At 44.2% G+C, this 14,953-nt stretch overlaps 1 protein-coding gene across 2 annotated transcripts in view; it reads left to right on the top strand.

Moving 5' to 3' along the window:
• Window positions 1–14,953, top strand: part of KLHDC4 (kelch domain containing 4) — a 45,021-nt gene that overhangs the window by 11,835 nt on the left and 18,233 nt on the right. For both annotated transcript variants that reach the window (XM_032793754.2, XM_032793755.2), the window contains exons 6-7: window positions 9,894–9,986; window positions 10,834–10,993. In XM_032793754.2, coding sequence (XP_032649645.1) covers window positions 9,894–9,986; window positions 10,834–10,993 — 253 coding nt within the window. The remainder of the gene's footprint in view (window positions 1–9,893; window positions 9,987–10,833; window positions 10,994–14,953) is intronic.

Here is a 14,953-nt window from a genome sequence, read left to right as displayed (position 1 = left end):
TTGAACAAGTTCTGCAGCACAGCTGTTTTTCTGCATTATCGTTTTCTGCCATGACCAGCACTGTGTCATGTGGCTTATTCTCCCCTCCCACTCTGGACAGCGACAGCTATCATGTTTTAATGCAATTCCCTTTCATTGCTCCATCCATCTAGGCTCTTGGAGAGGCCTTGCCTTGGTTTTGAATTTGCTTGGAGGGATGGTACAGCACTAGGAGGAGCAGACCACCTTGCTTAGGCACATGACTATGCCAGAGGGGAACTGAAGGGACTCAACCCTACCTCTTCATTCTGGTTTAAAAACATGTTTAAATATCTGGCCACAGAGCAAAGCTCTTGCACCCAGTTAGCAATCGCTGTGCCAGAGAGGCCCAGTGGTGGAATAGCTGAGGTCTTTTGCATATCAGCACCTCCCTGCACTTTGGCTGCTAGCTTTTGTGTTAGCTTTTATGCGTTTACGAGAGCAGATGAGGGTGTCTTTGAGGATAAGGTGATGAACTGAGGTACAGCAGCTCTGGGTTCAATCCTTGATTCTACTACTGACCCTCTCCATGACCCTGAGCAAGTCACTTAATTTCTTTCTCAGTTCCCCATATGTAAAATAGGGATAATAATCCTTACTGAGTCTGTCTTGTCTGCTTTGAGTGTGAGATCCTCAGGGCAAGGACTGTCTCTTACAGTATCTTTGCACATATAGTAGGACAGTGGTCAGGGTATTAAGCCACAGGACTGGGAATCAGGAAACTTTGTTTCTCTCCTGATTTTGCAGCTGACTTCCTGGGTGACCGTCCCTGTTTTTTCCCCATCTGTAAGATGGGGGTAAGAATACTTCCCTGCTTCCCAAGAGGATGTCAGAGGCCTAAGTTGCTAGTATTAATGTAGCCCTTTGAAACCCTGGGATGGAAGGTGCATGACATGCAGAGGCTGTCAATGACAATGCAAAGAAATGATTATGGGGGATTCCTGACATGGGCTTCAGACATTTGACCACTCAATCAGAATCCAAGTGATTCTAATTTTCAGCAGCCCACTGGAGGCTGAAAGGGAGTTAGTTAAATTTCATACCGCTAGCGTCTAGCGCTAGCGCCTGGATGCCAGACTTGCTCTAATTAGTCCTGGACCTGGAGGTATCAGTCTAACAACAGACCTAGTTTATCATTGAAGGGGAAGTGCAGTTTACTCCAATAAATTACTTCGTTAATTTGCTGGGAGTCATTGTTGAGGTAAATCTTCAGAAATGGTGATATTTTTCTCAGGGGAAAGTATAAAAAAACAGTTACGATGGCCATTGGGGTTCCTCCATACTGATCTACCTATTTTGCTTGTATGAGTTTGGAAAAATCTGTGCAAGTGCATTGCTCTGCACTTGACCTCCCCCTTCTTCCTCTCTCCACCCCCCTAAAAAACTATCCATGTGCTTCCGAGAGTTACTATTCTGGTAGGATGAAATCTCTGGCAGCAGAAGAGTTACCTAGTATGAGCTTCTGCATATTGTTGAGACGGATTTAAAGTTTGCATTTCATTAGGGGCCCAGTCCTGCCAGATGTACGTGCCCTCAATTCTCATTGACTTCAGAAGGTTCTCAGCACTGTGCTGGGTCAGACCCTACTCCCGTATGTACTTGACCTTTGAGGCTTAGCTCTTGAGGTGCCATGGGATTTGTTAGATATTCCAGCCCTAGAGGGACAAACCCATGTGCATTGTACAATGGAAAGATAACTTGGTTTCAAACTTCCAGTGCATTGTTGTGATCAACAAACATGGCAAGCGGGGAAATATAGTTTTTGCGTAATGACAAATACATTTCCCTTGAAGTCAGTGGGAGTTGAGGGCACTCAGCACTGTGTAGGATTGGGCCTGTATTGAAATACCAACTTTCAGGGTTAATGAGCAGAAGTACTAGGTACCTCTTCTTGCTGGGAGAGCAGGATACCTCCCCCATGAAACACTGTCACAGAAGAACAGAACAACTGGTCAGACCACGGTCTGTCTTGCCCAGTTTCCTCTCTCTGTGGCCTGTACTAGTGCTTCAGGGGGAGTGTACAGATCAGGGACATTTGGAGTGATCACCCAAGTGTGGGCTTGCGTCCCTGACCATCATGGCTAATAGCTATTGATGAACCTGTCCTCCATGAACTTGTCCAGTTCTCTTTAGAACCCAGTTGTACTTTGGGCCATCACACCATCCCATGGTAATGAGTGCCACAGGTTAGCTGTGCGTTGTACTTCCTCTTGTTTGTAGATGTACTTCCTCTTGCTTGTTGCTTGTGGTGATGCCTGGCTGCAATTCACGTGGTTGTGATTACATTTTGTTGCCCTCAAATATATGATTATAATCAGAGATGTAACTATTTCATAATTAAACCAATGTTCCTGTTTCTATGCGTGTGGATAATCATTGCCTCCTATCAACATTTAACAAGCCCTGAAACTTTTAACATTCACGATACCTTTTCCCTGGGATCTTATGTCACCATGGCCACATGACTTGCAACCCTGTGTCCATTTGTCCCCTTGTTTTGGAGGCAACTCGCTTGCTGGAAGCCAGTCTGGTCTGCATTTCATGATAGCACATGTGCTATGCTCCTGATGTTAAAATAAAAACAAAGTGCATCTCTGCCTCTTCTTTGGGAAGAGGACCAAGATCTGTGTTAATGAGAGATTTCGCGGAGGAGGTTGGGAGAGGGGGAGACATCTTTGTTTTAATGCTAACCTAACTGAGTGCAGAAATCAAGTTTCTGCTGTCTTTGTGCTGTTTCATGTGGCATCTTGATTACAGTCTGCAGGGGAAGGGGGGAAGGACGGACAAAGCAGATCAAATCTGCTGTATTACGTTTTTGTCAGAGGCGTGAAACATGTTGCACTTGCTTTATTTGGAACTTGTCTGCTCTCTTGGGTCCTGATCCTGCATGTGTGTGGCTTTATTCATGAGAATATTTCCACTGAAGTTTATGGGAATGCTGCTGTGAATAAAGTTAGACACTTGCTTAAGTGGTTGCCAGACAGAGACCTAGATGCTGGCTATCTGTTGGGATTATTGCCCCCATGGGGATGGGTGATGCCAGGCATAACCAATCCATTGGTATTAGAAGCCAGTGTAAGTCTGTGTTTTCAGGTACTCTGCATACCTGCTAGAGTTCCATGTCAAAAACATGAATGAGTGTGGTGATTGTGGAGTTGCTGGACCTGAGCGGCTACGTTGGAGTCATGGTGCATTAGCCACTCTCGCGTTCTGAGGCTTCAGTTAGCAGGTGCAGCATCAGCTTAACACACACACTGTATAACCTGCATGGAGATGAATGAATGCAGTGGGCAAATTTATCCAGCGAAAAAGCAGAGCCCAGTGTATGGGAGATTACAAGTTTGCCTTCTGCCAGCACCTTAACACTGTTGATTTGATTAATCCGTGGCAGTGGGATAGCAGGTGGTGTTGCGAGAGAACTGCTGTGGAAAAGCACTGAGTAACAAACCACCTCTGGTCTAAACAACTGTTTCTCCAGCCTTTCCCTGTGTTCATCTTAAAACAAAACCAAAGAAACGGCTGGAAAAATGGAAGACAATTTCCAAACTGTGCCAAAAATTAATTTATTGAGATTACGCTGCCGTGGGCTTTGAAATGTGGAGTGGTTTCAGGTGATGCGAGTGCACACTCAACAGCTCAGTCCATCGTGTACGAGGTGCATTCAGTGTTTGTTGGACTGCGTGGCTTCCTAGAACCATCTTGGAGCACCTGATTCCTACCCCTTTCAGCCCTTCCAATAATGGCCTTTTGTATAAGGCTCCTGGGACGCTAGAGTCTTGAGTTCAATTCCTGGCTATGCCACAAACTTCCTGTCTGACCCTGGGTATGTCACTCAGTCTCTCTGTACTTCAGTTCCCTATCTGTAAAATGGAGATAATGCTGCTATTTTTCTTTCACTTTCTGTCTGTCCTGTCTTTGCGGCAGGGACTGTCTCTAGCACGATGGGGCCCTGAATTTAAGTTAGGTCTCTAAATGCAACTGTCATGTGAATAGTGAGAAGAGTATGTGTGGGATTTGTGTTTAGAGTCCTAAATAATTTCTTACGTTATTTATTTCAAAGCTTCCATGACATTTCAAATTGGAATATTTTACTTCTGAGTGAATAAAGTGTTATGATTACACAGACGTCATCTGTGACTTTACTCATGTCTCTTAATCCGTGCTTCAGTTTCCTGTGTGGAAAATGTAGATAATACTTCCTGTCTCCCCTCTTGTACTGTGTTGTCTATTTAGATCGCAAGCTGTTTGAGGCAGCGACAGTCTCTCACTATGTGTAGGTACAGTGCCTAGCACAGTGGGGCCCCAGTCTGTGTTCTTAGACTCTAGGTGCTACTATAATACAAATCGTAACAAATAATCCCAAAGCCCTTCACATACTACGATTTTGAGATCTATGGATGCAATGTGCTAGATAAGAGTCAGATATTGTTATAAGACTGGGACTCAGGTCCCAGGGGAGCCATACTGAGGGTACTTAATTCGGTCAAACTGCAAAGAATGGGTCAGACAATCCTCATCTGGTTTGCATTCCAAGTCCACTGAAAGTTAGCCTCATAACTGCTTCTATAAAACTTTACTGATTGGTTACCCAGAAGGTTAGACCTCTGCCCAAGTCAAATATGATGAGGATTACTGAAAATCTTATTCATCGTATAAGAAAATTCTACCAATTCCAAAGGATTGGACACATTACCTCCCAGGTTAATAAATATTCCAGATCTTACCCAAATACACGCTTACAGCCAATTCTTATTAACTAAACTAAACTAAATTTATTAAAAAAGAAGAGAGAGAGAATATTGGTTAAAAGATCAGTATACAGACAGACATGAGTACCATTCTGAGATCAGTTTTATAATAGAGATGGTGAGCTTTGTAGTTGCAAAGAGTTCTTTCAGAACTAGTCCATAGTCCAATATTCATATTTAGGGTGATCCAGGTGGGACTAGAGATCTCAGTTTTACCACTCAAGCTTCCCCTGCAAAAGCATTAAGTAGATCTGAGATAAAAAGGATCAGGACCCAAGACAGTTCCAGGCCTTCTCTTGACAGCTCGGAGTCCTTAGGCGAACAATAGGCAATCACTGAGACTTTGAAGTAGACCTATTTCCTAAGCATCACCGGTAATTAGCTACACGGATTAACAAAAGGCAATTGCCTGTTTTCCACTTTTCAGGGGTGATTTGCTATATACTTCAAAGAGAGATCAATACAGTGATATCACTGTATTTATAGTTCATTAATTGAATACAGCATAGACAGGAACTGTTGGGTTACATTGTTAGCTTCTGACTATATAAATGTAAAAACACAAACATTAGCTACCAGTATGTCTCTAAAGGTTGAATTTGGGTCACTTATCCTGCAGGATGCTTAACCCTTTCTGGCATGTGTCTCAGACACATCTGCGCATCTAGCACAGAGGCAGTGTAGGCAAGACCATAGTCTTTTACGTCTGCACTGAAAGAACCACATGGTTTTGAATGTGTGAACCTGTGTAGGGTAAACAGTTGAGATCATCCTGCTGGGATTTGAACTTATATTTCTAGGAAATCTAGTTATTTCAGTCCTGGAGCATAGGCCAGAAAGGATGGCTTAGTGATTTAAAGTCTAGCAGTTCGTGCTACTGGGCCTTTAGCAACGTCACAGGAAGCTTGAGACCTGTGGTCTAATTGATACTGATAAGAAAAGACAGAACCCCACTGCTTTGCAAAGGCTGAGAGGTAAATGGAGTCTGACCCTAATGCCATTGCTTTGTGTGTCACCACACAGATCAAAGGAGCGATATTCACTACTGGACACGTGACAAAGTATAATTATTGCAGCCATTTTACTTGTTTGCATTTTGCATGCACATTTTAAAATTCCAGCAGCTATGTTGAAACCACCTTGTTTGTTTGTGTTACAGCAGTGCCCAGAGGCCCCAATCCAGACATATTTGTTGACCACGCTACAGCAGAACAAAGTTTTCATCAGTTTACACCTTTTTCTTCCTGAAGAAAGCATTCATTTCTAGGCAGATAGCTCTCTATATGTGGCCCAGTTCATGCCAAAGTGAGCCAATGATTCCCGAAAAGCCGGGTTGATACTTCCCTATATGGAAATCTGTCTATGCTGTGATCCCCTTCACTGGAGCACCTGAGCACTAACAAGCACTGTGATACGTCTTGGACAGTTTTGTGAAATATGAAGCTGTAAATATTTCAGGACACTGTTTTAGGAGCGATTGCTTAACACCCTTTACAGAGCAAGCTGGAGCAGTCCCCAGTGGTGCGACTGCTGCTGGAATCTCGTGTTTCGTTCAGGTGCATTCAGTCCAAGGATGTTGATACATTTGGAGAAGGTTTAGAGAAGAGCCATGAGAGTGATTAAAAGATTAGAGAAATGCCTTAGAGTGGCAGACTCAAAGAGCTCCATCATCTTAGCTTAAGAAACAGAAAGTTAAGTGTTCACTTGATTACTCTGTAAGTATATATGCAGGGAACAAATATTTAATAATGGGCTCTTCAGTCTAGCAGAGTAAGGTCTAACGTGATCCAATGGCTGGAAGTTTGAAGCGAGATGCATTCAGACTGGGAATAAGATGTGCATTTTTAACAGCCAGAATAATTAACCATTGGAACAATTTACCAAGGGTCATGGTGGATTCTCTATCACTGACCATTGTAAAATCAAGACCTGATGTTCTTTTCTAAAAGATCTGCTCTAGGAATTTTTCGGGAAAGTTCTATGGCCCGTGCTATACAGCAGGTCAGACTAGATGATCACACTGGTCCCTTCTGTGGACCAGATTATGAAGTTCATTTGCTTTCCTGTTTATCTCCTTCCCCCTGCCCCCCCCCCCCCCCCACCTGGCTGCATTGTGATATCAACCCCCATGAAACAAAGCTTTAATCAGAGACTTGCTCAGCCTGTCTCTGAAATGTGTTTCTGGGCCACGAAGCGGGTACAGTATTTTACATTATTGCCAGGGTTGCTTGACCAGATTATGAAGTTTCCTGTTTGGTGGTGTGAGTCGTGTTAAACCTTCTGTCTCTATAAACAGGTACATCTTTAGGTGATTCTGAGCTTTTTCTTTTTTAACCTTTCCAGGGTTTTATCTGAAAATTACGATAAAAATGAATTAAAAACTGAAAGTAAATCATGAGCTGAGTGGGATTTTCTCACTCTTTTATTTCTGTGTTGCCTTATTAAGATTATAAACTCTTCAGACGAGCGTTTTCTTGCTATGGTGCACTAATTTTTTTAGCAAAAAATTCCCTCTACCAGCGATGGTGGTACTAGTGTAGACAAGACTTCGGTAGCAACTGATGTTTTTAACATTGCCCTGTCTAGACCTATTCTGGGCAGGGTTAGATGACACAGTGGATAAAACACCAGTGGCTCATCTATTCTAATGCTCCTGCGTTGGAGCTGCTCTGGTGGTAACAATGGTGGGAAGCTTAGGTAAAAAACCATAGAATAGAGAGATCCCCTATGTCAGTGAAGTTTTATAGAACATTATTGATCTAGGGTTTAGAGAGGTGTTTGTGCTTATTCAAAGTGTTATTTAACACTTACAAAATATAAAAGATAGGTGAAATTTTCAATTTAAACTGATAAATTTTGATCCATTGGGGTAAAATCTTGCCATCTTGTTAAATAATACTGTATCTTGCTGAGCATGGGAGAGTTCTTAGCTCGGAGAGATCTTGACTCATAAATGCAGAAATCCATTTGGGGACCAATTTATTTGAAAATCTCTCTGCAGTGCAGTTCTCTCTATCTCCTTTGGGATCTGTCTCTGATTTTGCAGATTCCCTTTGCAATTTAAATGAAAGAGAATCGTTCGCCCTTGCCCCATACTTTGCTTTCTCCAGTGCCTTGTTTTGAGGTGGAGGAGGAGGGAGTTGGAGCCTGACATGAAGTTTCAGGACAAAAGTATTTTTTAAAATAAGGATTATATCTTGGGAGGATTTTTGTTTTAAATCAAATGTTATAGAGCAGACATTCATTTAAGGCCCATTCCAGCAAGGTGCCTGCTGATTCCAGTAACACATTTTAGCATCTGTTTTGCATTCTAAATTGCAATTTTTAGGGAGGGAAAGAGAAATCTTCTGATCCAAAGCACAGTGAAAGTCAGTGGGAGTCTCTCTCAGTTCACTTCACTGTGTTTTGGTCAGGCTTCCAATTGGAATATTAATTGTTTGGAAAACATGGAGTTGATTGCACAGTTATGTGTGCTTGTTTATTAAGAACAGTCATGAAAATCAATGAGTAAGCTTTTTGCCATTCAGAAATGGCAATTGGCTTCAGAGAAAACACTGACAGTAGAGACAGAGAATATGTATGGGACCAAAATTGCCTTGAAAGCAGGGTTTTATTTTATTGTAAACATTGATTTAAAACCCCTTTTTAAAAAAAATAAAAAGGCACTATGCTCTGGGGAAATCTACTGGCAATTTCTTTATCAGAGAGAAAGAAAATAGTGATTTTAATGCATGATCAAATGGAAGATGCCTTTAACAACAAAAGCCTGGAAAACTGCACCTCCTCCTGCTAGAATAAAAATACATGAGAGCAATTTTAATCCATTTCTTACCTAGACACTACTCCTCTGATTGGGTTTTTTATTCTGAGTAGTGTGAGACTGTCATTTAGGAGGGGATTTGGGGCTAATTTACGCTTATCTGTGGAAATCTACCTTGGCTCTTTATAGCTATATAATGCCAGTTGAAAGATAGCAATGGATTCTTTCAACCCTTGATAAACAATTGGCTTGCAGTTCCGTATTCATTTAGGCGATGATCCTGCAAAGAGGCTCATGGCTTAACTTTATCTATTTGAGGAGTCTCATTAAGTTCAGTAGGTGCTAATCCCATACATGTTTGCAGGACTGGTGCCTTAGCAGGGATTAATATGTTGTAGGATTTACCTAGAGAGGCAAAGAACAAACAAGGGAATGAACTGGAAGTTTCCATATGAATTAGTGACGGGCCTCAAGCACAAAGCTGTATCTAGAGTCCCCCAAGTTTGGGAGTGTTAGTTCAGGCTGATTTCTAAGGTGACTATCAGTCAAATAAGGGTTCACTTCTGTTAATGTGGTAGATCTTTATTGTTCTTCAGAAAACTTTGCTTTCAGTTGGCTGGGTTCTTCCTACAGCTTTTAGGCATTTACAGATGGGGACTTGGGGCTCGCTTCAGGAAGTGGAAGCCGCAGGAAGGTGATGAAGGCTTGAAAAGACCATATATATCCCCCTGCTTATTTAACGTCTAAAATAATAACTCCTCTTTACAACGCTAGAGTGCCTTAATCTGAGGAATTCAAAGTGATTTACAAAAACACTATGTAAGCATCTCTGTTTTTCCTGTTAGGTATTATATCCTTAGTACAGGCTGATAGATTGAGGCAGAGAGGATAAGTGACTTGCCCAAGACCTCAGAGAGAAGTTGATGTCAGAACCAGGACTGGCATGCCAGAGTTCCTGGCTTCCAGTCCTGCACTCAGATCGTTATACCATGTTGTTTTCTCTGTCTTTCTCTCAATCGTGGGAGTTAGCTGCTATTCATTAAACTTTCCTGGAAAATTAGCTGCTTGAGTCATAACTGAGAAGGCTTCTAGATCTTGGGTAGCACAGAGACTAGATTACTTCATCACGAGGAACGAAACGATTACTGCAAAATACCTATTATGCAAACACTGAATGGTGCAAGAACACACATTTTTGCAAGAAAATGTACATTTTATTAAGGTAGCGAAATTCTCCGCGTTCTCCTTGCTGTTAGAAAAGAAGCTGAATGAGCTCAACGAACAGTTGCCAATATCTTTAAATAAGAACGAACTCTGAAGTAAGTAAAAGGAACCGTCACTGATCAGTGTAATTGCTTGCTTTTCAGGGTAACAGGGGGGCCCTCGGGAAGAAGTGGACACCGAATGGTAGCCTGCAAGAGACAGTTAATCGTCTTTGGAGGATTCCATGAGAGTGCCAGGTTGGTTGCTCCAGGATTCATAGATTTTAAGGTCAGAAGGCATCATGACAATCAACTGGTCTGACCTCCAGCATGACACAGGCCAGAGAATTTCCCTTCTTCATTCCTGTATCAAACCCAACAGTTTGTAGTTGAGCTAGAACATCTCTTTTAGCCATCTGGTCCTGTTTTGAAGATCTCGTGATCAAGAGTCCATCGCATTCCGCAGTCAATTATTTCGTTGGTTAATTACTGTCACTGTTAAAGATTAAGACCGTATGTCCATGTGCCAAGCTTCAGCTTTCAGCTGCTGGATCTTGTTATGCCTTTGCCTGCTAAATTACAGAGCCCTTTACCATCAGAAATCTTCTCCCCAAGCAAGTACTTTATAGACCATGATCAACCTCCTCTTTGATCAGCTAGATAAATTAAATGAAGAATAGGGTGTTTTGACTGTTACGTTCTTTATTGGCTCAGGTGATCTCAAAAAAAGTAGTTAATCTTAATGTGTTAGCTCTTTTGTTGCCCAGTGGGATTCTACTGTTTGCCTGGAGTTGCTGGGACTTGTTTGGAAGTAATGGTTAATACAGAGCAGAGAATCTGGAAGAGGTTTTTGCCACCTGCTAAAGTACAGCTGTCAGCTGTACATTGGTGCTGCGCACTTGTAATTTTTGCCCTAGCAAATTCAAATTTTACACTGTACATCATGTCATAAATTCATCGGCTGCAGAGGAAATGAACCTGCTTTTAAAAGGTGTGGCCCACAAGGGGCTAAATTATTTGTCCACCTCTTCAGAGCATGCCCATTGTGTCCCTGAAGTGATATTTTACCCTGTGCTAAATGACAGTCTTTGTGTGCCCTAACTAGAGACTACGTATATTACAACGATGTGTATGCCTTCAGCCTGGACACTTTCACATGGACCAAGCTGTCTCCATCAGGGACTGGCCCTGCTCCAAGGTCTGGCTGCCAAATGGTTACCACTCCAGATGGCAATATAATCATCTATGGTGGCTACTCCAAACAGGTAAGAGGCTCCTCTGGGTGAACTGGGGCAGTCGGAGGAAGGATAGCCCGCTGGCTAGGGCCCTAGCCTAGAACTTGGGAGACCCAGGTTAATTTGCTGCTCTGCCTGTCTAGCTTTGGGCAAGTCACTTAGACTCTGTGTGCGTGAGTTCCCCATCTGTACAGTGGGGATAATAGTGCCACCTTGGGGTGTTCAGTCGAAATACATTACAGATTGTCAGGTGTTCAGATATTACAGTAATGGGGCTCAGATAAGGAGCTAAAATAGGTAGATAGAAGATTGGAGATAAAATCTCAGAGCATATGCCAGCCACTCACAGCCCTGAGCTCAGAAGAGACCTCTCCCACAGGCAGGTTATCCCATAATTGTTGACTGTAGTGTTTTTTCCACTTCCCGCTGAAGTGTGTGGTACTGGCCAGTGTTGGAGAGAGGATACCGGAGTGGCTGGAACATGGGTCTGACGGTCTGGCAGCTCCTGTGTTGTTTTCTGTAAATGAATGATGTGTCTTTTTCTGAGCCTAGGTTTGCTGGGCCTGGAGCCGTAGGATTCCAGAACCAAAGTTTCTGATGGTGTCTGATAAATTCTAGTGTGTTATCATTAAATTGAGTATCATCAGTGGCTGTTGGCCAGCTGGCCAGTGTCTGATAAATGGTCTTTTTCTGTCTCGTGCCAGTAACAACCAGCATCTGGGAGTTCACTGGCCCTTAACGGGTCATGTCTCAATCTATTAGATACCACACTGAAGACCACAGTTGCCAAAATTGGGGTTGGGGGACGTAGTAGCCGGCAGAACATAGGAAGCACAAGTACCAGTATTTTCCGTGATTTTTCAACTTGTGGCAGATGGACTGTCCTTTCTTGATAATACCCTCCGGCCCTGTCATGCCACCTCAAAGCGAATATAAATGCCCAGCCTGTGTCCAAGAATGTCTCGCCCTCCTGAACCCAGATAGGAAAGTGTTTCTGCTCGACCCATTGCCCCTGAGGCAGCTACATTCCAGCACACATGGCAATAAGGCAGTAGCTGCCAGCATGCATGTCCTTTCTTGCACTACTGAAGGGGTTAAGGGAGCACAGCTAGTTTGCAAACCCAGTCAGCCAAAAGGAGACCTTTGATCAGCACCAGGCTTCCTTTGCACGGCTTCTTGCCTTGTTAATCAAAGTAATTTATACAGGCCAGCCCTTTTGACCATATGTCATCATTGACCAAGTGTCCCTGTTTCCATGCTGGGAAGCAGGAAGTAAACATTTCATTGGCAGCATTCGCAAAAGGCTCCTTCAAATGCTTTTAATGTTTATAATGCAGACCGTAGCAGCAGGGTCTGGGTTTTATAACTCAGCAGAAAGGCATCTCTTCCAGCAGTGCAGCATCGGGGGAGGAGGATGCACTGTTCTTCCGATCTGAATAAATAAGCGAAGAAGAGAGGGAAAATATTCCATCTTTATATTTAGAAACGTTTTTGCCTCCTCACGGCCCGGCGCTCATGGCTGCATCTTCTTGGATGCACATTTGTTTAAGTATTAGTAGCAGTATGGAAGATTTTCCAGCTGAATAGGCTTTGTCCTGCTCCTTGCTTTTCCTCCCCAATTGCTCTGGAGACTGGAGAGCAGCAAAACCTGCTTGTCAGATGTGGGGGGTTCTGCAGGCCACCGAAGGCAGCAGGGATTGGGTTGTGTGCTGCAGCCCGTAGAAATTAAAGCTAGTGTGTTTTGTCTTTGTTACCACTGTTTGCTGTACCAAGCTGAGCTGCGTTGCAATGTTTCCGGGTTAGTTTTCTTTTAGGAATATGGCAAATGAATAGTGTTAGGAGCTGAGCGAGAATGTCTGGCTGAAATTCAACCTTCCTGGTTAAAGCCCAACCAGCTGGCCTTTGTGCAGGGCGCTGAGCAGGGATTCAAATAGAGTATAGTTCCTCATGGACCCAAAGGAAAGTTTTTAGGCTAAAACAGTGGCAACTGCTGCTCTGCATACTCTGTGAGGTACTGGGCCGGTAAATCGTGAGGCCTCTCACGCTGCACACAGCCCTGTTCGTGACTGTCATGGAACCCCTTTCTGTGTAGTCCAGAGGGGAGCGGAGACCACCCCTCTGCATGACTGATCTGCCTGCACATTCCTGTTTTGGTCATAATTGATACCTGGGGCCTTGCCTGTGTCCACCACAGCATGGGTGATTTTCACACTTGGGTAAATTCAAAGACCTGTTGTATCTTAGCTGTAAACCAGGGGTCTCCAACGCGGTGCCCGTGGGCACCATGGCGCCCGCGGGGGCATCTTAATGCGCCCGCGTCCTGGCCCCCGGGAGAGCACCGCCGAAATGCCGCAGCGGCATTTTGCCGGGGACGCCTCCTGATAACAACATTTGTCGCTGACAAGTGATGTCATCGAGAGGTGTCGTTCCCGAATTCGGTGGGGATGCTTCTTGATGACGCCGCTTGTCGATGGCAAGTGACATCATCGAGAGGCGTCGCCGCTGAAATTCGGCGGCATTTCGGCTAGTGCTCCACCGCCGCAGTGGTCCTTTGGCTGGCGGGCGCCAGCCAAAAAGGTTGGGGACCACTGCTGTAAACTGTGACCCAATGCACTGGACAGAATTAATTTGTGTGGCCTGTAGCTGCCAGGAGATGTCAAGGTGACAATTTTCAGACCTGTCCTGATAGTTTCATTTGCTGAGATGAGTAAAATTACAGCGAATGGTTGTTTAGTACTTGATATTTCTGCTGACAGCTGATTATGGAGTTGAGTCTCTGTAGATTTAGTATGAAGTCAATCGGCAAACTGTATTGTTTAGAATAATTTGAGTACAGGCTTCCAGAGACAATGAGAGGGGTGTAGTTTTGGGTGTGTGAGTGAGTGAGAGAGATGCTGAACTCAGAGCCAATGGCATTGCTCAAAGCTCGACAAGCACCGAGCAAGACACGGTTCCTGCCTCAGCTACTGAGCAAGAGAGACTGCAGTGAAGAGAGCTATGAAAAAATTTAAGCTAGACAGAATGAGGCTATGCAGCCTGCATGCGTAACAAGCCAAGTGACCAAATGGAGTTCCATTCACAAAGTCAGATGGAGATTTTTCTTGGGGCCAAAGTCAGAGCTGGTGTAAATGGGTGCAATTTGCATGGAGGTCTCTGGGCCCAGTTCCAGCGTAGAGGCTACATATATTTCAAGAAAGCAAGTATCAGTTGTAATAGCTTCTCCTTATTAGCGCTGTCTCCAAACAGCTCAGCCATGCGGCTTAATAGACATGGCTGGGGGGAAAATGATCTGACTCAGAACCAGGACCTTCACCGTTAAGGTTGGAGCTCCAGCCTTCTCTCTGCCATTCAGGCTGCTATACCACCACACAAGCTTTGTGGAGCCCTAAGCGAAGTCACCTCATCTTTCATTTTCCCACGTTTGACCAGGAACGTTTCCCTCCCCAGGAGATCCTTCTACCCCACTCAGCCCGTCCACTTGTCACACCCAGCCTGCCATGTGAGCTGGAAGAGCAGGCGTTGGAGGCAGGCAGCAAGGGAGGGGAGGGAATTTGGTCTATGCCATGTGTTGCTGGTGTTAGCGTTAGATGGCATTTGGGCTGGAGGTCAGAAGTGTATATTGTGCAGGACCTGTGGGTTTAAAGCTTCCCCTACAGTGCAGGGAGCTGACCACGCAGTTTTAGCCTTGATGAGGAATCTTCTTGCTATTTTGATCCGAGCTGCAGCCTAAATGTTGTCTGCTGTGGTGTGTGTATGATGCACAGCATCTGAAATGCACCTGTTGATCCTCATGACCAGTCTGTCAGGTAGCTAAGCAGTAAGTATTATGGGCACACTGAGCTAGAGAGGATGAAGTGACTTGTCCAAGGCACATAGGAGGTGAGTGGCAGAGCCAGGACTTGAATCCAAGGCTCTTGACTCCCAGCCCCTGCTCCAACCCCTTGGCTTCTTCACTGCTGCTCCAAGACGAGTGAAGTGCAGATCGCAAAT

This window comes from Chelonoidis abingdonii, chromosome 19, assembly GCF_003597395.2.
Source record: "Chelonoidis abingdonii isolate Lonesome George chromosome 19, CheloAbing_2.0, whole genome shotgun sequence".
Taxonomy (NCBI): Eukaryota; Metazoa; Chordata; order Testudines; family Testudinidae; genus Chelonoidis; species Chelonoidis abingdonii.
Note: the sequence above shows the minus strand (reverse complement) of the source record. Positions and strands in the feature narration are given on the sequence as shown.